Source organism: Molothrus ater, chromosome 4 (genome assembly GCF_012460135.2).
Source record: "Molothrus ater isolate BHLD 08-10-18 breed brown headed cowbird chromosome 4, BPBGC_Mater_1.1, whole genome shotgun sequence".
Lineage (NCBI taxonomy): Eukaryota > Metazoa > Chordata > Aves > Passeriformes > Icteridae > Molothrus > Molothrus ater.
The window spans coordinates 29,871,121-29,898,798 of NC_050481.2; the positions used below are offsets into that span (position 1 = coordinate 29,871,121).

Here is a 27,678-nt window from a genome sequence, read left to right on the forward strand (position 1 = left end):
TGCTATCAGTTAATAAATGCCAGTGAACAATAAAAATAGTCTGCATTTTTTATTGCTATTTTTAAGAGGTTCTTCATAAGGTTCTGTATTTTGTGTCCTATCTGAAAAAAATTCCACACATCACATATGGCATAGATTCAATGAATTAGTGCACCAGAACAGAAAGCTTTGCCAAAGGATGCTGAAACATTTGGAGGATGTAGCACTTCCCGACTGGGAGGGGTGGAAAACAAGAACAAGAGAGTGATGCTCTTGTGAGAGTGTTGGTGGTTTGGGGTTGAAGCTACTTTTTCACTGTTGGTATTTGGCTAGTGACTTTAACTTTTCATCCTGAAGATTGATAGTGGCCCCTGGAGTGTGCGGGAGCAGCTTAGTTTCCTTGGCGTGCATAGGATGTCTGTGTGACCACAGCTTCCCCCTGCAGCACCACACTTACAGTACCTTACAGAAAAGTGTAGCCTTGCTTCTTCTCCATATATTTTTATTTGCATCATATTTTCACATTCATATAGTACAGCTTGTGAAAATGCTTTTCAGTTACATGAGAAACTGTGTATTTTTTAGGAAACTTATGTAGTTTAAATTTGTGGCAACAAGTTTGAAGCATTTGGAGATGCTTCAGAAAGTCTTGTATGAAGTTCCATCTGCTAGAGGAGATAATTAAGTTTTTAATAAATTTGGCAATCAATAGTGGCAATAACTTCTGTCCTTATGAAACTGAAACATAGCCCTGAGAAAGCTCGTCTTGGTCTGTTACTCAAGCAAGTGGTTTGGTAAAAGGATTTTGCAAGTGGTGCATGGTTTTAAGGTTTTGAGGGACTTCCCCAGCATGTTATCAGTTTGTAAAATAAATTACTGCCAGTAGAGTGAAACTGTATATTGGAGTGTTTGCTTTTTTTGCATTTGTAGCATTTAAGGCTCCCTTTTAAAGTGCTTGGAGATAAGTTGTTTTCCAGTTTTCCATACTGAGCTCATTTTGGTTGTCTGTCTTCATATGCTGGTTTAAACAAGGCATGGTATTGAATGCTCATGGGTAAATTGCTATTCTTAAAGGTTGATGCTCAAAGATTATAGTTTGTTTTTAAAAATTTGGGCTGAAATTCACAAAAGAGGAAAAAAAGCAAAGTCCAGATTGATGCTTTCCACTATTGGGGTACTTTTGTAGCTTTGAGATGTGATCTTAGTGACTTTTCTCTAACTTCTTTTGAGGGAAAAGATGTGCACTGTCCAGATCAACGGGAATAAATTAAAAGCAGAAATTGCTACTTTTTAAAGTCCTAAGTCTGAATTTTCTTGTGTTTGCTTAGTTTCCTTTTTAGTTAGCATTCTTTTTTTCTTTTCCCAGGGAGGAGCAAGGCACAGGGAAGGATCGTGGGATTTTCAGCACTTAATGGGTTCAGTGTAAAGGTTTCCTATGGGCTGTTGAGATCCAGCAGGCAAACGCATGCTGTCCTACAGGCCTTTCCTTATAAAAAAGAAACTAAAAGGCTTAGATTAATGTAGAAACAGCAAAAGGCAGCTCCCGTAGGAAGATTATCACTCTTAATTACTGTAGGAAGATTATCACTTCTTAATTATTAAGCAGGTCAAGCTTATCAGTGACCACAGAGCTCTTTCATGCATTTTGCTGAACTGCTGTAACTTAAAATGGTTTCTGTAAAGATAGAAATTTTTGGCTGTGCTTGATGTAGAAAAAGGAAATGGTTGGGTGCAGTGAAATTTGACAAGAATGTGACTTCCTATTGCTGTGAGCTTTGCAGCCCCACAGTGCTTCCTGTCGATGCATCCTTCTTTTCTCAAAGCAAGGGCCAGATTCTCAGAGCTGGAGGAAAACTAGTTTCCCTGGCATGTGGAAATAAAACACTTGAAGGAAGAAGGGTTGCTACTTACTTGACAGAAACTGGCCCTTTGCTCTTCAGTGTGGGGAGAGTTTTTGAGTAAAACTGGGTGTGCTTGATGAAATGAATTTTTATTTTTACTGTTAAAAACAGAATTGCAGTTGGTATGTTTAAAAAGGTGAGGTCACTTGGTTCCCTTCCTTCTCTACTGGTAATTGTTCTGTAGGCATGCTGCAGGAAAAGCAAATAGGTTCATTGTTACTTTTGTGGGAATTAATTTAATTGAGGCAGGTGTGATAGAAATTGTTTCTTCTGAAATACCTGCCTCTTGTTTTGTTCAGTTTGTAGTTATGTTAATACCAGCCTGTGCTTGAAAACTGCCCATCCTACTAAAATTTTCTGCTGTCATTTTGCCACTGCAATGACCGAAATAAAGGCTTTGCTACCTAGTAAGTAAAAATAATTGTGTTCTTCTTAGGTAAAAGGCAGGTGGGTTTGTGGCATATCTCCTGACTTTTTAAAAGTTCTTTTATCCTGCCTCTTTCATGGGGCTGTGCTGTGAATTTTGACTGCTTTCAATAAAAGGCTTTGAAAACTGTGGGTAGGGAACAGTCATTTAAATTTCATGGTATTTCAGCTCAAGGCTTGCATTAGTGCTTTGGTTTTAGCCAGAGAAGGCAGCATGGTGACACCGTGGAAGCCTTTTCTCTAGGTACTTCCCCATGCACCCTTTCTCTTGGGTTCGTGGTTTCAAAGTGTCTGAAAAAGGCTCTGAGCAGCACATCTCACTTGAAAATGTTTTATTTTCAGTTCAGAGATGCTGGGCAGGAGTGTGGCTGGAGGACCTGATCTTTCAGAGATGTGGAGACTGATAGCTTCTCTTGGAGGGGTTTTGAGTTTTGTGAGAGTTGGGCAGTGCTCTTCAAAAAGCAGCCATTTCTGTACATGAATTAAATAGGCCAGGGTGCTTCAGCTTTGGCTGCCCTTATTCATTCTAGTTAATTGAGTAAGGTGGGCAAAAATTAACATCTCAGCAATTATTTGTGATCTTAGTGGCAGTTTTTGAAGAACAAACCTGTGTTACGTAGGCAGTCTAAATGTTCTGAGGATTTTTTTGAGGGTTTGGCAACTAGAGGGTAAGAAAATTACGCAAAGAAGTGAATTTGGCTAAAAAAATTTCGATGTTTAAAAAGGAAAAAAAATTAGCATGAGCTGCTTTTGTGATTTTTGGTTTTATTTTGCAAACTCGTGAGCTAGAAGCAGTCTTCAAAGAGACATGAAAATGCAGTAATTTCATAAAACCTCATAAATTCAGGACCTGGTAAATACAAAACATCAAGAATACCAAGGCTCCTGATGGAGCAAAACTGTGTGTTTGTGTTGGGCAAGTGGCTCTTTTAATTTGTCTTGGGAAGAACTTAAAAAAAGAAAAGAGTAAATTGTATTGTTTCTGCAGTTTTAATTTTAATGGAAGATCGCTGATTTCTTTGAAAAAGATAAATTGTAAAGAAGCTTATAAAAGAGAAAAGCAAGCTAAAGATTTTATTTGAGAGCAGTTATCAGAGTTTACGTCATGAAATATTGCAGAATGTAAATGCAGTTGTTGAATTATAAGAAGCCAAAAATAAAATGAGGGTGGATGTTCTGCCTGGCAGGATATTTGGGATTTGCTGGCAGCAGTAGAGGTGCTTCAGAGGAAGATGTGTTTGGTGTGCATTTTGAACTAGTGGGCCCTGGACAGTCATCCAAAACAAGTAGCTTAGTTGCTGTCTGTCCAAGATGCCTAAAATGTACATGGTCCCCCTGGAACATCTCTAGTGAGTGCTTGAAATTCGTGTGAGTAAAGGATTTCAAAGAAGCGGTTTCGGAAAATAATTTCAAATGAATTCAAGTAATTGTGAATTAACGTCTTAATTTAGTACAGATTTCAGTTATTTCAGAAGTTGGAGATTGATTTATGGTAGGGAGTAATTCCGTTTTGTTAAACACGCTTTATTGTGCTGCTCCTGCTCCTAAAATGCAAACCACAGGTGCAGCTGGGGAAGAAAGCCTTTTCTTTTCACCAAGATGTTCTCTGTAGCACTTTGTCCCTCACTGATCATCATCTCCCGTAGATTTCTTTACAAGTCTTAATATCAGTTTTATTGTGGTCTGCATTTAAATTCTTTGGAGCTGGTTGTGAGGGTAGAGAGAAAAGCCAAGTTTTTTTAATCTGTGTCCTTCCAATTACACCCCATGGAGAAATGTGGCTTTAAGGCCTATCAGACCCAGTCAGCATGGGTTTAGGAGGGGTAGGTCCCTGTTTGACCAACCTGGTCACCTTTTATGACCAGGTAACCCTGCCTAGTGGATGCAGGGAAGGCTGTAGATGTTGTTTATTTGGATTTCAGCAAGGCCTTTGGCACTGTCTCCCACAGCACACTCCTAAACAAGATGGCAGCCCATGGCTTGGACAGGAGCACTCTGTGCTGGGTTAGGAACTGGCTGGATGGCCTGGCCCAGAGAGTGCTGGTGAACAGTGCTGCATCCAGCTGGCTGCCAGTCACCAGGGGTGTCCCTCAGGGGTCTGTGCTGGGGCCAGTTCTGTTCAATATTTTTATTGATGACATGGATGAGGGTTTAGAGTCTTTCATTAGCAAATTTGCAGATGACACTAAGCTGGGAGCGATCTGTTAGAGGGACGGAGGGCTTTGCAGAGGGACTTGGAACAGTTGGATGGATGGGCAGAGTCCAGTGGGATGAAGTTCAATAAGTCCAAGTGCCGAGTCCTGCGCTTTGGCCACAATAACCCCCTGCAATGTTACAGGCTGGGGACGGTGTGGCTGGACAGTGCTCAGGAGGAAAGGGACCTGGGGGTGCTGGTTGGCAGCCAGCTGAACATGAGCCAGCAGTGTGCCCAGGTGGCCAAGGAGGCCAATGGCATCCTGGGCTGTGTCAGGGATGGTGTGGCCAGCAGGAGCAGGGAGGTCACTCTTCCCCTGTACTGGGCACTGGTGAGGCCACACCTTGAGTGCTGTGTCCAGTTCTGGCCCCTCAGTTTAGGAGGGATGTTGGGATGCTGGAGCGTGTCCAAAGGAGAGCGATGAGGCTGGAGAGGGGCTTGGAACACAAGCCGTATGAAGAACAACTGAGGGAGCTGGGGTTGTTCAGCCTGAGAAAAGGAGACTCAGAGGTGACCTTGTCACTCTCTTCAACTTCCTGAAGGGTGACTGTGGTGAGCTGGGGGTCGGTCTCTTTCTCGGGCAACAACAGACAGAACAAGAGGACAGTCTCAAGCTGCGCCAAGGGAGATACAGGGTAGAATTAAGGAGGAAGTTTTTCACAGAAAGAGTGGTCAAATACTGGAATCATCTACCCAGGGAGGTGGTGGAGTCACCATCCCTCGATGTGTTTACAAAAAGACTGGATGTGGCACTTGGTGCCATGATCTAGTTGAGGTGTTAGAACATGGGTTGGACTCGATGATCTTAAAGGTCTCTTCCAACGTAGAAATTCTGTGATTCTGTGGGTGAGATACTCTTTAGTTTGATCATTGCAGTTTTTGTTGTTTTGTACTGAATGAAATTGAAGCACTGCTGGCATAGGTAAATGCTGTGCAAATGGTTTGTGTAAATGTCTATTGCAGAACTTGGTAGAAAAGGGGAGGACCACAGGCAGTGAGAGGAGAGAAGGTTGCCCAGGAAGGTGACCTGTGGCTGTGGAAACACGAGGGCCAGAGTATGGAGCAGAGCAGGTGGCTGGAGCAGAGCAATGCATGAGGGACCAGGTGGAAAGGTGGAAGTATAGAAGTAGTAACAAAATGGTTTCTGCTTTACACAGGCTAGGCTTACCTACTGCTTTACTTCACTGCCTCTGTAAATAAGTCATCAGTTCATTGAAACTTTTGTGGGCAGGTCTTAGCTATATGTTGCTTTTCCAACTTCAGTAGTTTAAGAAATACAAAAGAAAAAATGTTTATAGACTTGCCTTCCTCCTTAAATTATGCCATAAATTATGGGATTTGTTTTTAGAGAGCTTGTCTCATCCATTTCACTGGTTTCTTCTGGTTTAGCTGTCCTTGCCTATTTTCCTGTAGCACAAACATGCAAAGCAGCAGGTATGCATGCACATGTTAGTTGCCCGGTAACACTGTTTTGGCCTTTCCTGCTTTCCACAGTCTGGGATTCAGTCCTTGATGTACGTAGTGTGCTTCAGAGGAAATAAAGGCAACCATCCTTCTTACAGAATTATAGAATGGACCAGAAGGGACCTCAGTCTAGTTCAAATACCCCTGCTGTGGCAGGGACACTTCCACTAGACTGGATTGCTCAGAGCCCCTGTCCAGCCTGGCTTTGAACACTTCCAGGGACTGGGCACCCACAACTTCCCCTGGGCAATGTGTTGCAGTGCCTCATTACCCTCGCAGTAAAAAAAAAAAATTTCTTCCAGAAGAAGCACAGCTCTCTGGTAAAGCATATAAGTGAATTCCTAATGATGGGTTACAAATCCCAAGCATTCAGAAGCAGTGAGTCAGGCCTCCCTCTCTTCCTAAAAAATGCAGTGCTAAAAATAAGGGAGCCTTTGGAACCTCTAGGCTTCCAGGGTTCAAAATTCTCATTTGTGTACTTCTACGTTTTGGTCATTCTTTTTCTTTAAAAAGTAGTAAAAAAAAAAAAAATCTAGAAAGACTGAATGATTCATGTATTGTCACAGGTTGGTACAGGGCTTCAGGAGAAGTCCCATAAGTCTCTGGAGGTGAGGGTGGCAAGTGTCACTGCTCTTCTCCAGGTGCCAAAGCCCACAGGGACACACCATGTATAGCTTGCACATGAGCAGTGCGGGGTTATTGCAAGCTGGACAATTTGCTGGTTTCTGTAGACTCTTTCTGTCTCTCGGAAGGAAGGTAAGGTTACAAAAAAGTCATAATTTAAAAACTGTTCCTGTTTCTGGTTTTGGCAGAGTTGCCTTGATAGTAAACTCAAGCTTTAATTTTGTATTTCCAAACAATTTCATGATCTCTTTCAAAGGCACTGTGTATCTTTCAGGAGCTGCACTTTAATGTTCCTAATACTAGTTGCTGCTTTTATTGCCTTTGGTGAAGGAGAAGTTGAGAGAAGAGAGGGACTAGGGATATGATGAACCAAAGCTTTGTATTAGCTCTGCATAAGACTTTGATTCAGCTGCTTTTTCTATTTCTATATCTATTACCCCTTAATTACCTCTTTTCGTTTGTCAGAATAATTTCTTTGCATCAGCTGCAATCAGCATGATTAAAAGTATCTGTGTTTGATTGTTTCCCTATGTGTTCCATTCTGTGTTTTCTTTATCAGGTGTAGTTTAGAGGAATGAATCTAAAATTAGTCAGTAAAGAGAGGTTTTATTTCATTTTCTCTATTTCAGCTTGCATAAAAAAGTACTTTCCTGTACAATATATACACGCTTTCACATCTCAAAACCTCATCTTGTGGGTTCATTAACATGACTGCACTGGTCATGCAAAGTGCTAAAATGCTCAGCATAAGTAAAATTTTACTTTTATCAATATGCTGAGAAATGAAACAGTACTGCCTAAACAAATACACTCAAAAAGGACCTGTTGTATGTTCAAGAATCCAGTCCTTTTTGCCTGCTGCTTCCAAGAAACCCCTGCAGCCATAAAGCGAAAGACCTGACAATAAAATGCCTTTCCCTGACTTGCTTTTTTCAGCATGTGCTGTGAACAAAGCATACAAAAAGGAAGGAAGAAGAAGAAAGGGAACCAAGTAGCATTTGTGATTATTTTCAACTACAGAGGTTGCTATCTGAATCATCGGTTATTATGCATGCTAAGATAGTATGAAGTAATCAATTCAAGTGAAGAATTAAAGATACAAGGAAGACATAAAAGAGCTAATAGAAGAAAAAGCAACATTGGGATAAATGTCCTTCCAGGAAATGTCTTTCACTTCTGGTCAAATGCAGCTTATTCTGCAGATTGAGTGTTTTATGTGTATAATCAGATGAATTAACTCAGTTTTAAAATGTCATTAAAAAAAAAAAATCCAATGCAATCTCCAGCAATTTATTCAGGATGGATATGCTCTTTTGTTTGGAGTTTTAGGGGAAATATTTCTCTTGTGATTTTGATCAGTGAAGTAGGAACAAATCTCCTGTGAAAAAAGATCTGTTTCTGTGGGAAAGCATAAGGCTTTTGCTTATTTCAAACAAATGTTTGCAATATACATTGCATAAAAATATTAGGGTTTGGTACTGTAAATACTGATCTGGTTGTTTACCTATATTTACTTTATACATCACAGCCTAACTGAAAGAAGCAAGGGCAAAACAATATCAATGCTGTATTTAACAGTGCTCTCAGCATCCCTGTATTAGCATCTCTTTTTGTTAGTCCAACACCAACAGGACACCAAAATGTTCTTTCCTGAAGCAGGAAACATTGCGAAAGGCTGGACCTTCTCCATGTTCAAGCACCTCTGGGGCTTCTTAGTGGAGGGAATATGGTAGCTTAACATTTTACAGCTCATGCACCATTTTAAAAACAACAAAAAAATTCCCCCAAAAGTGCTGCCCAAGAGTTACATGTTCCTCTGCTTGCACAAGCAATTAATGGTGCTTGCATTCCTCATCCTGCTCTTCTCCCCTGGTGTCACCCCTCTTCCTTACCCTACCTCCCCTCCAGCCCACTCTTTTCAGCTCCACATCCACCTTTCTCCCAACTTCGTGATGGTTCTGTGCACGTTTGGGATTTGTTTCTCTCTCCTGGGTGTTTTCTGCAAGCAAGGGTGATGAGCTGAAGTTTTCATGGGCTCACCCTCAACTTACCTGCCAGAACCTGTCTCCAGATCCTCCTGTTGCTCTGGGTGACCATGTGGTGCCCTCCCCAATTTTTCTTACTCTTTCTTCCTGGCAATGGATGGTTCAGGGTGTCAGGGGTTTTAAATATATTGTGTGGATGGGAAAGGAGGAAGGGCATTGAATTGTTGGGCTGGGAATTGATAACAGCACCATTTAAACTAGGATCTTGATGCATACTGAGTGTTCAAAGTAATTGCCAAGAATTTCCTTCCCCTCTTCTCTTTCTTTCTCCTCCAGTTCACTCGTGCTTAAAAGTATCCTCTGAAATTGAACTGCTCTATCAAAATCTGCCATTCAGAAGATGCTGTTCAACTGGTCTGCCAAAAAAAGAGATGCCATGGAGCATGGGGACCAGCTTTGTTAGATGGCATGCTGAATGGGATGCTAGCAGACATTAAAAGCACCTAAAGAGTAAAACCTGGAAACCAGGCCTTTTCTGTTGTGAAGAGGCCTGTTTCTCCACACTTCTTGTTGTTTCAAGATTTCCATTCTTAGGCAGATATTTCTGTCTTTCCCAAGCCTGTGACATTCTCATGAAAGGATCCATGTACTTTTTTTGGACATGTCATCTGTAACTAAAAGAGCAATTTAGGGCATAATTTGGGGTGAATCTATTGTTGAGATGATGTTTTTAGAGAAAAAAGTAGGTTTTTTTTTGTTAGAAGTGACTTCAAATTTTAAATGTCTAAGTAAATTGCCTTGGTGTTTATTTCAGTGTCAGATTCCCCACAGAGCTCTGAATTGTGTTTTGAGCATGGGGATGCAGAATGGTGTTCTGCCAGCTTACAGCTGCCTTTTAGAGACAGAAACTGGAGAAGTGCACTTCTAATGTAGATGGGCCTGTCTCTCTCTCTGTACAGTGGTGCACTTCAAAGCATGTCCTAGTTGTTCGATTGTCATGAGCAGAATGTTCTCTGCCTGTTCCCATTATTCCAGCCTGTCATCTTTTCCTGTGAGGGGAAAAAAACCCAACCCAAAGCAGTGGTAGTTCTCTTTCCACCAGTTCTGTTGTTGAAGAAACTCAGCTCTCAGGTTATGTTTTGGCACTGCTTTGGGGCCACTGATAAGTGGTGCAGCTGCCCTGGAGCTGGACGGTGGGCTGGGTGATGGGCATGGTGCCACAGGAATGTGGCTGTTCTGCTTTCTGGGCCAGGCTGGAGCTTGAAGTGGCTTGGCAGCTTTTGTAGGGTGCAAAGCAGAAGCTGGATGTCTTGTAATCACAGGACCATTCCTGGTCAAGCGGTGTGCAGGGATGCTCCAAAGTTATCTCCATGCTCAGGAGCTCGCTCAGAACCTGCACAGGTCATTAACTGAGTCTTGGCTTCAGCCATGCAAGGTCCAGGCTGCCATCTCCAGAAGGAATAAATGGCACCCCTGGGATCCTCCTGCTGCTACTCTTATAGGGCTTTTCCCATTTTTTGACTACTAGAGGGTTGGCTGAACAGCAATACAGAGCATTTTTAAGAGCCAGTGCTACAGCATGGCCATGTTCACCTAGACCAAATTAAGTGCAGTCTCCTACATCCACTGCTGCATTTGCACCCAGCTGGTGCATTTGGTACCTATTGAAAAGAGCAAGAATTGAGAGGAAAAGAGCTGATGCTGCTAGAATTTCTCAGAAGGAGGACAAGTCTTGGAGAGCTATTGCCAATTACATGAATAGGCAGAGAGAAGCACTCAACTTCTTGCTGTTGTCAGGAAAGATTTTTCTGGTGAGAAGAGGTATTTTAGCAGTACCTGTAAGATGTGGTGAGGTTCAAGGTCATATTGTAGTGCATTAACCAGTGGCTTAACTTTTACATGTGTATGCATACAATAAAAGGATTTGAGGGCCTTTAAGAAACATGTCTTCCTCAAATATATGTGGCTTTTACTACAGTAGTAATTTTAATTTGTATGTGTTACAGCAGTACTCAGACTGAACTTCTGGGTATGTACCTGAGGCTGAATTTTGGAAGGGGAAGAAGGTGCTGGTTGTTGCAGTGTTTCTAGGAATGGAGCAAGAGTGGGATGCTGCAGAGACAAGGTTGTTGGAAGGAGGCTGTCACTAGCAGCTCCTCAGGAATGCTACTTGGATATATTGCATTCTGCCTGCTACAGTAGTGAGAGAATTCTCTCCATCCTACGATTCTATGTTTTTATAAAAGTTGTGGGTTTTCATAATAATAAGTATTATTTTTCCTGACTAGTAATAAATTATGACGTCTGTTGCTTTGGAATATCAAAGCAGGATTTTGTACACAGTAAGAGATATTAAAGGTGTAATGTCACAGAACTACATTTTATAATTGGGAACCAATTGACTGTACTACCACAAATTATACAAAGCAGCTGGATACCTAATGAGACCACAGTCCATCTCTCCCTTTGACTCATCCTTGCTAGGATGCTTATTAGCATCATCCAGTAAAGATTAAACTGGTTCTGGCTATTCAACATGCAGACTACTTCTGGGGAAGCTTTTAACAGGGTGGCACTGGGTATGCAGATAAAATAAACAAAAAACAAGCCTAGCATTTATCACTGTGGTTTTTGGGACTTGTGGAAGACAAATTTTAATTGAGAAAATGGTGAAGATATCATGGAATTTCTATGTTACAGGATATAGTAATGTTGAATAAGCTAAAAATGACCTAGAACTGATAGGAACTTTACTGTGAGTTTTTGTAGGGCAATGGAAAGATGATGATATATGTGCTTCACAGTATTTTTTATTCTGTTCTGCATAGAAAAGAAGCAAGCTGCCTTTTACATTACAGTCACAGCTATATAAGCACTTCTTTTATCTCTGCTTTTGCCCAAGCTTCTATTTACTTCTCTACCTCTACATCTCTCAGGTGTGCTTGTGCCAGTGCTTCCATAGATATTTAACTGGCGAGTAATCTGCTCCATGCTGACGTAATTTTCATTCCTCAGGACTCTTCCCAGTTGTTTTCCCTCTGCAGTCCACTGCACAGCCCCATAAATAGGTATGCCAGCATGACTGTGGAGACCTGTGCAAGGAAGGAAGCTTCAGAATAGAAGGAGTTAAGAGCCTGCAATCTATCTTCCTTCCCTGCAGATTGTAGCCTCATGCCCACTAAATATTAATTGTGGCTTCTTTTCCCTTTTTTTCAGCTTCTCAGCAAAAATGCCTCCAAATGGGAAGGCCTTACATTTTCACCCATCAGTTCTGCATTTTGGAATGCAGTGAGTATCTTACATGACTGTTATTTTGGTTAATAATGAAGTGTGGAGGAACAGCTACACTGGGCTCCATTTGGGTAAAAAGCATTAGCTGGGATCATGCCACTATCTGAAAAACAGAGAAGTAGTAAGTAATTGCCACAGAGCTGGAAGTGCATTTCTTGCCTTGCAGTGTTTCGTGAGTTAAAATCAACATAGTTCTGAGAAGGAGGAAAAGATAATTGGGAATATAATACATTCTGGGTGTACATTTCAGGTGATTCTGCATGGATGTCAAATAATTGCTTCATGCTGGTTGTTCATTTTTCAAAGATTGCCTTTCTAGTGGAGGAAGGGCTTGTTGTTTCCTTCTTAATTCTGATAACAAAATCCAGAGTGCCAAGCAAAGCATACTGGTAGAATAAATGAGGTTTTTCTTAGTTCTTTTTTAAGAAAACTTTAAAAATTGTTCTTAAGTGATAATGAAACTTTGATCTCTCAGTAACTAAAAAGAAACACATTCTCCTTGTGAGTTAAAGGAATATTTCAGAGGATGCACTGGAGGAATGTCTAAGATGTTGGGGTTAAGGGTGTACTAGCTAAAGCAAAAGCCTCAAGAGAATCATTGCTTTAGCTGACAAAACAAGACTTCAGTTATTTAAATCTTTTTATCCAAAACTTTGTGCTTTTTAAGGTTTTTTTGGTTTTTTTTTTTAAACTCCTAGTTACTCCAGTGAGTTTTGGCCAAGTGTACCGCACATCCCAGTGTTACATATTTGCCTTTGTATACTAAAGGCAAAATTTGTTTGGTGTGTTTCCAAAGATAAATTACAAGTAGGTAACTGTTGCAGATGAACATGTTTTAGGGTAATTTGTGTTGTTTCTTTCATGTGCTTATAAAGTGAATAATTTATTTGTCTTTTTTTTTTTTCTCCTGCTTTAGGTTACTGGGGTTACCCAGAGCTAAAATGCTGCATGCCTACAACCCTAGTAGAGATAGAGATGTTGTAGTCAATTCAGTGTTTACAGCTACTAGACAGTTTCATGTGTCTCCCGCTCATAGCCGGGTGAGTGTTGATGTACTTTTGGAAAGTATGTAATGGCCAAGTGCCAAGCCTTCCTGCTTCCTCTGGCATGAGTTCTTCATTCTGTGTTTTTGTGCTTTTTTGTAGGACCTCCAACTCTTTTTCTGTTTTGTTAGTGGTTTTTTTGTTCACTTCTACTTAGACTTGTTTGGGAGAAGCCATCCAAAACCTACAGTAGGAAATGTGTTTGACAGTAACAGAGGAGGAGAAGAATTTTTCAGTGTTAGAGAGGCTGTTTAAATCACATTCTGCTTTAAGCAGCATTATGCAGTAATCCACAGGCATGTGGGTGTTCTACAGCCCTGAATTTTCAGTCTTTTGAATGGTCTTGCATATTCGTCAGAAAAACCTGCAGTGAAATGTTTTATGTATTTTGTATTGCAGTTATGGGCATAATTGCCTTTATGATCTAAGACCATTATTTCAACTCTGATTTTTTTAACAATATAATGCATGTTAAGATGAATTGCTGTGATCTCAGTTGGACGAAGCCCAGTTTTTATCCTCTGCTAATGTGCAAAGGGGTTTTATTATGTTTTCATCTGATTTTTGCTTTTACTATAGCTGAATGGGTATTACTGTGCAGACATAAATGTCATTGTTATTCCACAGTTACTGAGAGCGTTGCCTAAGTTCATCTTGGCTGATTTGCTTGTGTATCACAGGGGCACTGATTCACTTTGCAATAGCCATCTCTCTCTGTGTGGGGAAGGTCTCTGTGCACTCACAAGCTGTCCATGCTGCAGGATTAGTATCTTATCCAAAAAGAAGCCTTGGCTGGTGAGGACCCATGCTAGCTGAGAAACTCCAGCCATAACTTGGCAAGCTGCTGTGTGATCTCAGCTCTTTGTAGTGAGAGTTGAGAGTTGTGCACAGATGAAACTTCTCAGTGCTGAGGTTCTGCTTAGTGGGATTTACAGATGGGGATGTACATGTGGAAGTGTCCTCTGGGCCCTGTGACTGAGTGGGGAGTTGTGTGATCACTGGCACCAAGCAAGCAAGCAAGCTTCTTTGTGCTCTCTGCAGGTGATTCCAGCCATGGGAAAGATGTCTTTCAGAGTACTCTTCCTGCCCACAGAAGAAGGCAGTATTGAAAGCTCATTATTTATAAATACCTCATCTCATGGAGTTCTTTCATATCAGGTAACTGCTCTTATTTTTCATATCAGGGAACTGCTCTTATTTTTAGCTTGGGCTTTGGATTTTCTTGTGTTTTAAAAATTGGTTTTCATAATTTTAGGGACTTTGAAAGTTAATTGAATTCCTGATACAGATCAGGTGGGGTAATGTTCCCAATTCATCCCTTTTACCAGATTGTGCTAGTGTCATGATCACATACATGTATGTGGTTAAACTTACTGCTGTTAGTGGGGCTAGTTGTGGTGGTAAAACCAAGTGTATTTGTATGTGTGTACTTCAAAGATCATGGTCTAATGAGTTTCATATATTAGTGTAGTCTAGACTGCGCTGTGCTGGAATGCATTTGTTGGGAAAAACCCACTAGGAATTATTTAAGGTGGTTTTCAGCTACTCTGCAGGATTTTATGTAAACACATTGGGGATGTAGCACAGGGTTAGAGGTTTAGACCCATAAAACTTGAAAGTTGAAGTAATGTTTGTGCTTTAAAGCTGTCTGTTTTCTGAATAACTGGTGAATTTAAGCAGGTCTTTGGCTTTTAAAAATTTTTCTAAGGGACACTATATACTCCAAATTCTTGGATTTTAATATTTTGACGAAGAAAAATCTTAACTCGTGAATTTAGTGATTTAAAAAGAATGACAGTTTTAATCAATCATCAAACTATTTCATTCCTATACTTTGATCTTGTGCTGGAAAACAAAGCTCCTTAAATAAAAGCTTAGGTAAGTTCAGCTGAAATACTTGGGATTTTAATACAAATGTTGCAGTTATCTAGTATTTATTAGAGGTAATGCCACATTTTGCAGGAACATATCAAGGATGCGGAAAAAGTGCATTGTAGAGTGATTGACCTTTTCTTTTTGACATCTCACCCTTCCCTGTGCCCTTAATTTACTGCCCAGTCAGCTCAGGCTTTTATCAAGAAGTTGCAGGGAAGCAGTTGTCAGTGCTGCCTCAAAATCAGTTTGTTTCCTGTTGGACTGCCGCAAAAATCAGTAGCAGGCTGGTTTTCCTGGACATTTTCACCAGCCACCTGAGACACAGGAAGTAGCTGTCCATGTCTTCAGCTCACATTAGGTTTAAGAGTTTCAAAAGGAGGCATGACTTGAGTGTTTGATGCACAGTTACAGTGCTCTTGAGAGCCCCAAAGCCTTGAAATATCTGATGTTTCTAATGCATTTGTTCGAGAGTATGTTCAGAAGAATCACCCAAATGGAGACAAGGCACCACTGTATTATAAATACCTCAATTAAAAAGAAAAAAAGGCATATTCCCTTTGTTTTGGTATTTTCTATCTGTAGTCAGAGATCTTCAGTGAGCATAGAATGCATTTTGTTATCCTCTTAATTAAAAATACGTGGATTTTTCCTCTTAAAAACAACAAATATATGCATACAAGTGAAAAGCCCAAAGTAATTTTAGTTAGCCTCTGATGATCTCCTGCCTCCTTAATCTCTCTTGGCTCCACACCCCTCAGTTATCATGCATCTCCTTGTCAATAAACTGATCTTGGTGGAGCAAAATATAAATGCAGTAGAGCCATCCAAATTACAACTCTTGCAATGTTCTGAAAATGGTAGTCTTTAAAAACCAAAATAATGAGAAAATATTTTACTCAATTTTTAAGGCAGAGCCATTGAATTCAATATTCAGTGGGACTAGTAACAAAGTTTTCTCAGAAATTGCCTCTTTCCTAAATGGTGATAGGTGTATTGTATTGCCTGGAGAATAGTAGGAGAATGTAGATACTTTGTTTTTGAGATAACCTGATGTTCTGCTGGTGAGTACTTTGTTTGTCTTTGTAATAGTGCCTGAATGAGTGATGATTCTTAAGTGCAATTTATGTCTATGGTAATTTTTTACATTGGAACTTTATGTTTATTGTCCTTTAAAAGAATTTAATGTGAAAAACTGATCTGGTTTTGGGAAGATTGTTGTTATTAGCAATGTCGTTTTGGAAGCTGCTGTTAAAACTGAAATTCTAGATATTGATGTAATGACCTTTTTTTTTAATACCAGCTTTTTGGAACAGGAAGTCTGATGTCTCCTCCAGAAGAACCTAAAGTGCAGCTAGCAAATGCCTACTTACTGCTTCCACAGATTCAGAGCATCCAGGCATCACACACACTGGTACAGTATACATTTCAAGGGGAGAAACCTAAGTCTGTTTAACCACAAAAGATTTTTGACCTCAGGTTGTGAGGATGCAAGGAACATTAGCAAAAAATCCCAAGTACCAGTGACTGCAGGAGAGAGATTGCAAGATGCAGGGTTATGTGATCAGCTGCTTTTATGAGACAGTCTTTGGCATTTAAACTATTCACACTTGTTCTTCTTCGTGCCCCTGTGGTGGGGTACCCTCTAAACTGTGCTGGCAAAACTATTTGTGAGGCTCTGCTCTGACTGAACTGGAGAATTGGTCTGCCCTAAACAAAAAAAAAAAAACTTTATACCATAAAATTGAGAAGGGTGGGAAGCTGTATTGGTTTGTTCTGTTTTTTACTTCGGGCCAGTTCCCCATGTGAGTTTCCAGCAGGGTTGCACCAACAATTAGCCACAGTTAAAAAGCATGGTGTGCTGCATGGATGAGACTGGGAGCTGGGAGTCAGGCTGCAGCATCCCCTCCTGCCCCTGTCAGTGCTGAAGAAACCAGCTTTGCTTACTGGGAGCAAAGGAGCTCTGGAGAACACAGCCAGCTGAATATATGAGATGTAAATACTGGAGCTGAAAGAAGTTTAATGATTTCTGTCATTTGCTTGCAGTTGCAGATATTTTCATAGTCTTACAGTCCATACAGAACCTCTCAAGTGAATAACTATTCTGAAAAACTGATCTTCCAGATTTCCTGTTGTATTATACACAGACATTGTTTTTCCAAAAACATACTTAGAATACCTTAGCATGTAACAAAATGTAATACTTTATCTACATGTAAGCTGCGCTAATTGCCTTTGTGATGCCTTCTGTTCTGAGAAAAATTACCAGCATAGATTGTATTTTTCAATCTGCTATGTATATCTTAGGTCAATCTTACCTCTACCCAATGTTAGTGCACAGTTTCTTTCTCTCCCTTTCTTTTCCTTCATACCAGTCTCTTCCCTGTAATCACACAGTTGCACTTGCTTGTGGACAAACAAAGACAGACTCTTGGAAAGGAAGCAAAAATCTTCAGGTTTTATAATTTGGGGTGCTAGAGGTAGAACTGAGAAGGGGGTTTTTTGATGCTGTTAATGTCTGCATCTTCATATCGAGCTCAGTGGGTTGTTGTCAGGTAGAATCTGAAAGTTGCATACATGCTTTTTTACAGTTCATTCTGAATTTCTGAGTGGAGGAGCGTTGGGGTACATTTGACATTTTCCTCACTGTAGAATGACAAACATTATCCTATGTTTTATTTGTATGGAGTACAAGTTTGAGGTCATGTTTAGCAGTGCAGCATGGTACCACCTGGCACTAATCTTGTAGGACATGAGGTGGGAGAGAACATTGACTCAATTCTCCAAGCTCTGGGTGTAGTTTTTCTGTGCTGTGTTGTAATTAAGGTAACACTCTTCACTGCATGTTATCAATTTGAGCAGCAGTGGGATGGGCTCCTCAGCTGTTGAAGATTATAGATCTAAATATTGGGTAGGAGTTTATGGTTTGAGTTTGGGTTCCTCTCAGAGGAATGTTTCTCTACAGCTAGCTGTCCTCTCCAGGAGTGCCTTCTTCAATTCATCTCCCTTACATTCTGATCCAGATCTCATTTAAAAAAATAGTATCATTAAGTTTTGTCCAGTTTATATTTTAAGCTCAGAAGATATAAAAGGGAAGAGAGGTTGATGAGGTTTGAGTGAGTGACTACACAAGGGCAAGCTGAAGGATACGTAACTATTACACATAGAATGGAGTCTTGTAGTGAAAAAGCATTTAAAACAAACCAGGCATACTCACTTAGTCATATGCACATTTCTTTTCCCCTGTTTATTTTTAGCTGACATAAAATATCTATTTTAATAAATTCAGGATAGCATAAACCTCATTTGCACATCCCTTTTCACCTTGGGATGATGGAATTCTAACCTTGTGTGCCAGCTTTTAGTTTGAAACATGGAAGGTGTCCTTACCTCTGAAGTCCACCTATACTGCTTGGAAACCTCAGAGAGCTCCATGCTGTGTGTCTATTTTTTGCCTTCTATTTTAAGGTGATTGTGTTTAAATTGTTCAGTAATACTGACATCCTTGGTCATCAAGGCCAAAAAATCTTTGACATCATTTAGTCCCATTATGTGCTAGGTAAAGTGACTTACCAGAATTGCCGGAGGCCTTGTTACCCCAAATACTTACTTTGATGGTTGGAAACCTACACCTGACTTCCAATTTAAATTGCTTTGTGGCTATTTTATATATTGAGATGCACATTTAATTTATGTAACTTATCCTGCTTCTGACACTTAGAATTGTTTGTAGGTGGCATCAGAACTTTCACTTTGTCAAGCTGAAGTGTCCATGCTCTGTAGTACCTTTGGTAATGGGCTGTCCATTTCTTCACCAAATTGATCACCCCTTTTGTAGCTTCTTCAATTTGAAACAATTTTGAAGGTCAAGGCCAGAATTGTAAATAGGGGGTATGGGTAAAATTCTGCCACTGTAGGCTATTTGTGTTGGAAATATAACATATACCTGGGGATTATAGATGGAAATTTACGGTAATGTTTCCATTGGAAATACAATATGTGACAAGTTTGCGTTGAAATTTTTTGTTGAAAATGAACTCCCATGGATTTTGTGTGTTGTCTTTATCTTTTAATGGGCAAAGCACAAAGGCCTTTCTTTTTTCTTCTTTGTCCCCACGTGTTTTTTAGCAGAAACTTTTGTGCTTGATAAGAAAAGAAAAAAGCAAACTTGCCTTTCTTACTGTTGAATGTCTCCATCTTTCTGTTACCCTTTTCAACATTTCAGCTTTTGAAGGGTTGGGATTGGCATGCTCTGCCTGTGCTCCTGGATCCCAGGATTTCTGGGTTTGTGGCTCACTTGTTGGGAGGAAGAAGAGCAGTGTCCCACACTGTGAATCCGTTATACATCCACGTGGCCACTCAGCAGTGGCTAGTTACCGCTAAGCCGTAACAGATGGTGCAGCCCATATAGGTCATCTTTGTTTACCCAGCTTCTGGGTGTAGTCTTTGCTATAGTTGCCTGGTTTTTGGCATTGTTTAGTATTTGGACAGCACTAAGAGGGCAGCTACATCACTGCCTGGCTGTGTTCAGGATGGTGGAAATGTCAGAGGAGGAGAGGCATGCAGGGTGGAAGGTCTTACCGTAGGAGACACACGGATACCGCTTTGCTGACTGTCCAGAGGAGTTCAAAGTTCATGAACTGACAGCTTGGGAAATACTGCAAGTACTGGCAGAAATGTAACACTCCTTAAGCTATGTTTTGCTCTGGTGGGCAGAGGATCATAGAAGCAAACATGTCCAAGTGTGGTGCTTGGGTGTGGAGAGGGAAGGAAGGAACACTGTAGGGCTTTCTTGGTGTGCTATCCTGATAACTACCTGCAAAAAACTGATGAAACTCTGCTGAATCATTATTACAGGGACAGCTTATTAACACCATTCAGAGTAGAAATACCACTTTAGGGCCAGGGATTGTCCAGGACAGGAACTTTAAGGGATCAGCCTACAGGAAGAAGAGGAGGCTTGTTCAGTGAGTGTTGTTCTTTTTCAATGATACTGTAGGCAAACTCCAGGAAGTGATTTGAATTCTACAGTCCTGGTAATGATGCAAGAATATATCCAAAAATCTTTGAGACCATTTGTGTGGTTTCTATCAGTTGTCTTTGTTCATCTAGGATTTGTGGGTGCTGAGTGTGTGTGTACATTCAAGTACATATGCCCGAGTACCTAATACAAAATAGAGGCACCAGGTAATTAAGTGGCAGTGCTTTGCAGAGCTCTCTCTGAGATTTCCCTGCTGTGCCTCTCCTTTTTAATTTGCCTCTGGTACAAACACTGGCTGCGTAACTCAGCTCTCTGCTCTGATTCATTAGCAGTGATGTTTACAGTATAAATGGAGTGATTGCACTGCTGGGAGATGGTCCTGGATTTGTCTGTTTGGAAACTCTGCCTCTGACAGTGTTTCCTTCTCAGATGCATTATCTTCTCTTTAGGGTTAACTCAGAGCCATCCTGCTGGTGCTGTAAGATATTGGGCATATCAGTTATGCATTATTGTTTGCCTTAGAGAAATGCAAATCCATTTCCTGTTCTGAAGATAGCCTCACAGAGAAATAAAAATTTCCCCTAGAAAACAGATCAACAGCAAATACACCCCAGTAGCATTTTTTTCCCCCTCTGTACATTTGAAGCTTCAATTTTAAGGACAGCAGTTCCCATGTTAGATCTATGCCAGGTCAAGAAAAACAAAGACTGGAAAAATATGATGTAGCTGATTTTTTTAATACAGATATGGGGTCTTAAGTTACTTTAAATGACAGTGGCGTTGAATATGTGCTAACAAATCCTTATTTTAGGACCATGGAAGCAGTAGTGTTTTTCAAAGAAGCACTGAAAAGGGAACTCTAAGCATCAGGTTTTATCTGATCAGAAAATGACCTCCAAAGTTGTAATCTTACTGCCTTGTTAAAACTCCACTAGCAGCCATATGCTTGTGGTTTTTTTTGCCTGCTCTCACAATTTGATACAGACAAAAACATCTGTAAAAAAAGAAAAGACTTTGCAGGGGTTCGAGTCCCCCAGAAAGCTGTGCTGGGGACGGTGTTTGAGTTGCCACTAACCACCTTTACAGGGGCTACGTCGCCCTCTTGTGTGAAGCTTCAGTCATTTTGGTATGAAATCCTGTTGAATTGGGAATGCAAATATTGGCTTCCTTTTGGCAGTGCTTTTATAAAACTGGACCCCATGAAATGCCACACATGTGCTAAATCTCTCTACTCATGTACCCCTGCCTGTCCTATTTTTCCTGTACTAAAAAGGTATGAAATAGGCTGCTAGATACCTTCAAAAGTTTCTTCAGTTTTGCTTTTCAGCATCAAATTATTGAAATTGTTTAAAGTCAATTTCATCAACACCTTCAAAAACCTGAACCTGCAGATACCCTACTCAGATATATGAGTATCACAAGAGAAACAGAGGGTGGGGGTTCCACATTAGCCTCAAAATTAGCATGACGTTTGGCTGTAAGGCAGGCACTGACAGAGTGACAGGTCTGCCATTCTGATTCTGGCTTTCTTTGTTGTTTTGTTTTTTTAAAAATTTAATTCAGAATCGAGATATACTGGCTGTGCAGCTTGTGCCAGTAATTTGGCAGTGCAGATTTCCAGATAGCTTTCATGAACTATACTTGGCTTTGTTAGTGCTGTCACCCCATTAGATTTATGAGTGCTTTACAAACTGCCTCAGTCAATGTCATCTTTTATTTTCTTTTCTTTTCCTATTCTAGTGAATAAAAAGGCAAAACAAGTATTTTCTGTCTGTCCATTTTGGCATGAAGCCTATGTATCAGACCATGTCCAAGAAGCATTATGTCCTTGGCCTAGATACTGTATTTCAGTACCCAATCAGCAAAGAAAATACACAGAAAACAAGGAAACAAGCTTTTATATTGCACACAAAGGCCCTGTTGAATGCAGTTTTTTTGGCATAAGAAAATTTGTAAGAGTTCTCATGCAGATGCTGTATAAATATTTAATAATCATGTATAATAATAGTTTGATAAGTAGGTAGATATTGGTGGAGTCCTGAGATTCAGAGACTGATTACTGAACTACTGTACAGAGTAATTGTATTCATTAAAAAAATTCCTTACATTGCTATGTTTCATATGTGAGGAAGCAGTCCTATTATCTTTATAAATTATGGTATGTGAATTGGATTTGTATAACATTTGAAGCAATGTGTTTGATGTTTTCTTCACTTCTCTTTCTTACAGACAGAAACTATGAATGCTAGTCTATTACAGGTTCACCTTGAATGCAGTTTACCTAATGACGCATATCAGCAAGTTAAGGTATGTTTTATTATTGTTGTATATCTATGTAAGTCTTATTTTAAGCCTAGCTTAGAGGGACACTTTCCACAGCTGTAGAAGTTTTAGCAAAAATGCAGTTTTCAGTGTCTCAGTTTAAAGGGGAATTGTGCTTTTATAAAATTGTGTCCTCTGATACAAATTAAGTGTCACACATCACACTAAAATCCTTAAAAGAGAAGGAGATGAAAAATGATACCCACCACCCCATAAACCTCACATGAAAACAAACCAAAACCACTCCAACAGGCTAAGCATTCTGATGTGTAGGTGTTGTACTGCTGACATGGGGCACAAAAATTATTAGGTTTCTGTAATTTCTTTTCTCCAGAAACTTTTCACGAGTGTCTGGTTCACAGGGAGAAGTGATCAGTGAGCTGAGGCTGAAGCCTGGGCTGTTTCTCAGGGGGGCATGAGGGCAGCTGGGCAGAGCTGAGGAGGGGCTAGTGTGTTAGCAGAGTGTGTTAGCCTCTCCAAAAGCACTGAGCCCTCAGGAGAGGAGGTTATCTCCTTGTCCTGGGCGGTGCCGCCCGGGTTCTCCTCCCATCTCTGGGTGTCCTTACAGGATGGGTGGGTGCCGTGGGTGAGGAGCTGGCCCGCACTGTGGCCAGTGGCACCTCGTTCCCCAGGAGCAATGAGGAAATTTGTAAGAGTTTGAGCAATGAGGCCCAGGCTCCATGTCTGTATTCCTGTGTGGATCACGTTGCGCATGGCGGCCTTCCTGAGCCGCTTCGCTTCCCCGTTTGGTTCTTGCGGTGCGCTGTGCATTGAGGGGCTTGAGGTGCACCTGAGCATTGGAGGCTCTGTGGAGTGCAGCTTCCTGCCCTCTGGTCTGAGCTTCCCTAGGGCACACCATGCCTGTGCTCCAGTCTCCATGGCAGCCCTTCTTCTGCTCCTGGCAGCCATTTCAAGTGCTGGGGGTCTCTGATGCTGTGTGAGCTGTGATCCCATCCTCAGGCACTTCCCCACCCCTGCTGTACTTGCTTGTGCCACTTGAAATCTCAAGAGCTGGAAGTGTTCTGCTGCGCTTCTGAGAGCACTTCCCGTGCCAGTTTTCTCCTCCTAATCCTCCATCCTGAGAAAATTAGTCCTCCTTTAGCGACATTTGTCATTTGAATTTAGTGACCTTTGTGGTTTGATGCAGGACTAATTAATGTTGTTCACTGTTGGTTGTCTAGTTTTATTTTGCTTTGTTGGCTTTAATTATTTTTGCAAAATGGTGTCCGTGTCTTTGTAGTTGCTATGACTTAGCTGTGTTAACAGCAGCCACTACTTACAGACAGAAATAAAATCCTATTTGTATTTTTCTGAAGTATTCTAGCCAGACAACAGTGTTTTCTATTAAGGATTGTACATGTATGTTTGTTTTTTTAAAATTACTTCAGTGAGAAATGGAGACAAAAGCACAGGATTTGGAAAAATTAACTATAAACAGACCAGTGAACATGAACTGTCTTCCTACCATTAAGACACATGCATCAGTCTGTTTATGGCACATTTTATTGAAGGCAGAGGATTTAACAAAGGAAACTGTTTTACAGTCCCTGAGGTGAGACTGACTAAGACAGTTTATAAATTTGCATTCTCTCAAGGTTCAGTGTCTTTTTTAGTTGTTTTTGTCTTTGTTTTTGCTGTGCTCTCTGTACCTGGACTGTGTTTGGTTTCTGCTGAGATTTTAGCAAAGGTCCTAATTACTTTTGTTTTGCTAGCACTTTGGTGCTGGAAACCTTGTCTCTTAGATAATAGCTCTGATTAATTTCTCAAAGTTCATTAGTGTAATGATTTTTTTTCTATTCTGTCCCCCATTACACACACACACCATATCCCTTTGTCTCACTCCAGAGTTGCTGTTTTATGTCTGATGACCCAATGCTGCTAGAAATGAGCTTAACAGTAAGAGTGGAAAATGCCCAGCAAGATTTTGTGGAGCACAGACGATACTTACTGGAGAATCTTTTGATAGTTTATGTAGCAGTGGAAAGAACAAAGACCTCAGGTAAGTCCTAAATCTACCTGTTAAGTGTAATTCAACTTGGTTTTATACATAATTTGTAATTTGACATCCTAAATTGAATCAAATTCAGTGACAGCTTAATTTCACAAGTAAGGGAAACCAAGTAAGTTCAGTTAAACACAGCTAGCAGAGAATTTGTGTCAGGCAGAGTTATCATAAACAGTTTTCTTGTTACCAAGAATGTGCATCATTCTTCATGAAGGTAACAGTTGTAAAGTTGTAAACTAGATCTCTTTCATTCTTCAGTCCCCCATGCCTAAATAGTGTGGAAAGATAACATGGTCCTTTTAATTCTATAACTGCATTTCTGGTTTCCTATTAATTAAATTGACCATAATGGGATTGGGAAGGCAGAGTGGTTTATATGGTACTGGGGATAGTGGCCATTATGGAAGGTAGGGTAATGAGGTAATACAGATGTGCATCATTTGTTCTTGTAAGCTAGAATTCCACAGGCAAAACAATCAACTCCTTGCGGTTTCTTTATGCTGCAAATCCTCTAAATCCAGGGGATTTTAAATTATTTATAGAGCCTTGCAGTCTAGTAGAATAGCTTTTTTTAGACATTTCTGCCAGTTTTCCTTTCTGATTGGAGAAGAAGAAACTGCTTAAGAATCCAGATTAAAATTATATTTTTTAACATACTTGTTGACGTGGAACATGATCTTTTTGTCTTTTGAGAAATGCATTTCAAAATCTAGTCACAAAGCAATAGATACAATATACACAAAACAATATCTATGAAATGTTCTGTTTCCCTCATGCCTGTTCTGTGATGTGGAATTTCAAGAGCTGAAACTGAAATACCCACTGTAAACCTAGTTTCCCTGCCAGTGAGATGCCAGGGCTTTGTTATGTTGAGTTGTGGATGTACATTTATTCTGATGCTGGTAGAAAATTGTTCCCATCTGTTCTGTCAAGGGTGCTCACTGTTAACACTTTCAATGGTTAAAGTACTAGAAGTATCTTTTAGGGCTGTTTTCTGTTAAATATGGTGCAATTATAAGTCCTGTCTGTGCTAGAGGTTGGTCCTATAAGCCTTTTGGATTAGCTGTTGGTGGGACAGCAGGTAGGCAGGGTCTGCACAGGGGAACTAACCAGCTGGGAGGGCTGCAGAGGAGAAGCTGTGGGGTATGTGGAGCTCATAATCAATACCTTGAACCCTCTTTTGGAAGCTGACACTTGCAGTCTTGCTTTCAAGCAGCTGAGCAAAGCACACACATTATTAGAAATTGTGGTTGGTCAGGTAGGAGAACGTCGTTTCATGTCAGCCTGCATACACTGATTTAATGCAAGTATAAGCAAGGGCAAAAACTTAAAATTACCTTCCTTGTGGAAGGACTGTAGTAAGATGGTCACCTCTTACTCTGTCCTGCTGCCCTTCTTTTGGTCCTCTACATCTTCCTACTGTCCTGTGGATGGGACCATAGCTTTGCCAGTGACCAAAGGTGGTTCCCCAACATAGCTGTACCACCTTACCAGCAGCTGAAAGCTGTGTTACCCCTGTCTCCTGTTGCTTTAGGCAGTAGTTTGCTGCCTGCTGGGTGATAGGACCATTCCTGATTTGAGCCCAAAGTGCTGAATCCGACTTGCATTATTTCCTGGAAATGCTTGCATTTTAAAGCATACATTTTAAAGTGTTTTTATTTCTCTCTTGAACGTTTGCCAGCTCAGGATGTGAACAGTTCATCCTTTTTACAAAGGTATCTGTCACACAAAGATTTTAAAATTTAAATTGGGATTGCTTCTCCTGTGAGTGTCTGACAAAACAAGTGTTTCTGTCCTTGGTGATCTTACCATGGTGTTTATTCCTTTGGACAGGTCATTCATCAGTAGATGTGTATATCATGCATTCTGGAAACAGCCTGGTGCATATACAGGTAATCGTGGGCTTCAGGAAGTCATAATTTAGGGTGGTGAATTTGATTAGGGAATTAGCTTTCTCTAATAGCAGATTGATTTTGCTGGTGGCAAATGTCACACTTCTAAGTTTTAAAGTGTGCCCAAATGTCTAGTAGATCCTTGAGATGACATGTTGTAGTTCAGTGATGGACTATTTTTTTTTAATATGTAAGAGCTGTTAACTTGAATAAAAATTCATGTGTTGATTTAGAAGATAAGAGAAAATGGCAGATGTGGCATGCAAATTTGACAAGAAGATAGACTAATACAGGAGCTGCAGCACTAATAAGGGTAGCACTGCTACAAAAATAACTTGTCTTGTCTTCCTGCAGGAAATACGGCAGTTGTCACAAAAATACACATCAGCTGTGGAGTTTGAGCCAGTACTGCTATCCTCATCATCTACTAACTTCACAAAAGTTGCTTCTATTTCTTGTAAAGGTACAGGTTACCCATATTTGGAGATAATATGATTAAATAGGATTTAATTGCTGAAAAAAGGGTAGTTTTTTCAGCAGAGACCCTGAAAGATCTCAAAATCATCTTGTCTAGACTTTATTGAGAAAGAGGATGAATTCTTTTTGCTAATAGTTTCCACCCTTTTTGTGTATATGTGGTTCTTCTTATGCTGGTTGAAGGCTCTAAGCTATACATACTTGAAAACGGGGCAAAAAACAGTTGCTGAAATGTTAGCTGACTTTACAATAAGCATGATTATTGAATATGCTTTTTCAACATCCTTTTATGGTTTATGTGGGGTTTTTTTCTGTTTAAAATATGTTTTCTAAAAGGCTATTGTGCTTGGGTGGTCATTTTCTATGACATTGCTTGGCAGGACCATTGAAGAGGCTTGCCTGAAACCAGAAATGTTTGTGGAAGAGCAGAGATTGGCATTTAAGCATTCCTGACTCCAGCCTGCTTCCTGTTCTGGCCACTAGACTGCAGTGTACAGACTTTAAACATTAATGAAACAAGCTGCTTTCATAATGACATTGAGACATGCTTTTCCTAGGGAAAACATAGATGAACAAGAAGAAAGAAGGGACTGTATGTTAAGTGATTCTCTTTTTCAGAGGAATTTTTCATTTGTTGAAAGAAGGCAGTGTGCTCTGATTAGTAAGAATGCTATGCCAATGACAGGTGGTTAAAATTGCTCTTCACAGCTTTATTGTGTGTGTATTTTTGAAGGTGTTTGTCATTCATGAATACTTCTTAAGGCAAGGTTTGAAATCTCTGAAAAATTGAGTCTTAGGACTCAAACAATTAGATACTTTACTCACCTGTGTGAGGATTGCATCAGCAAAGGTTCCCCTTTTTAGTGTTCTTGTAAATCTTCCCATGAAAATAATTTTGGATATGCTTGTGGCTGATGTATTCCATGTGTCTGCTCTTTCCCAGCTGCATCCTGTGACAGTGAAAGTCTTTATTCTGACAACAGCAAGAACTATCTTTTGAAAGGCACTACAACACTCAAAGCCTGTCTTTTCTGTCCTGTGATGGAAGGGTAGGTTGGCAGTGGATTTTTGTTTGTTTGTTAATGTGCACTGATACTATAATGAAAATACTGTGCCTTACTTTTAAGAGATGAAGTTAACTTTCTTTGTCACTCTGATTCCAAGGTCAGTGAAGAGGCTTCTTCCTATTGTTGCTGTGTCATTTGCCAAATGTCACATTTAA

At 40.3% G+C, this 27,678-nt stretch overlaps 1 protein-coding gene across 4 annotated transcripts in view; it reads left to right on the forward strand.

The window, feature by feature from the left end:
* Nucleotides 1-27,678, forward strand: part of TMEM131L (transmembrane 131 like) — an 80,717-nt gene that overhangs the window by 23,581 nt on the left and 29,458 nt on the right. For all 4 annotated transcript variants that reach the window (XM_036381860.2, XM_036381859.1, XM_036381858.1 and 1 more), the window contains exons 4-12: nucleotides 11,790-11,861; nucleotides 12,781-12,904; nucleotides 13,949-14,065; nucleotides 16,083-16,193; nucleotides 21,990-22,067; nucleotides 23,928-24,081; nucleotides 25,921-25,979; nucleotides 26,334-26,442; nucleotides 27,400-27,505. In XM_036381860.2, the coding sequence (XP_036237753.1) occupies nucleotides 11,790-11,861; nucleotides 12,781-12,904; nucleotides 13,949-14,065; nucleotides 16,083-16,193; nucleotides 21,990-22,067; nucleotides 23,928-24,081; nucleotides 25,921-25,979; nucleotides 26,334-26,442; nucleotides 27,400-27,505 (930 nt within the window). The remainder of the gene's footprint in view (nucleotides 1-11,789; nucleotides 11,862-12,780; nucleotides 12,905-13,948; nucleotides 14,066-16,082; nucleotides 16,194-21,989; nucleotides 22,068-23,927; nucleotides 24,082-25,920; nucleotides 25,980-26,333; nucleotides 26,443-27,399; nucleotides 27,506-27,678) is intronic.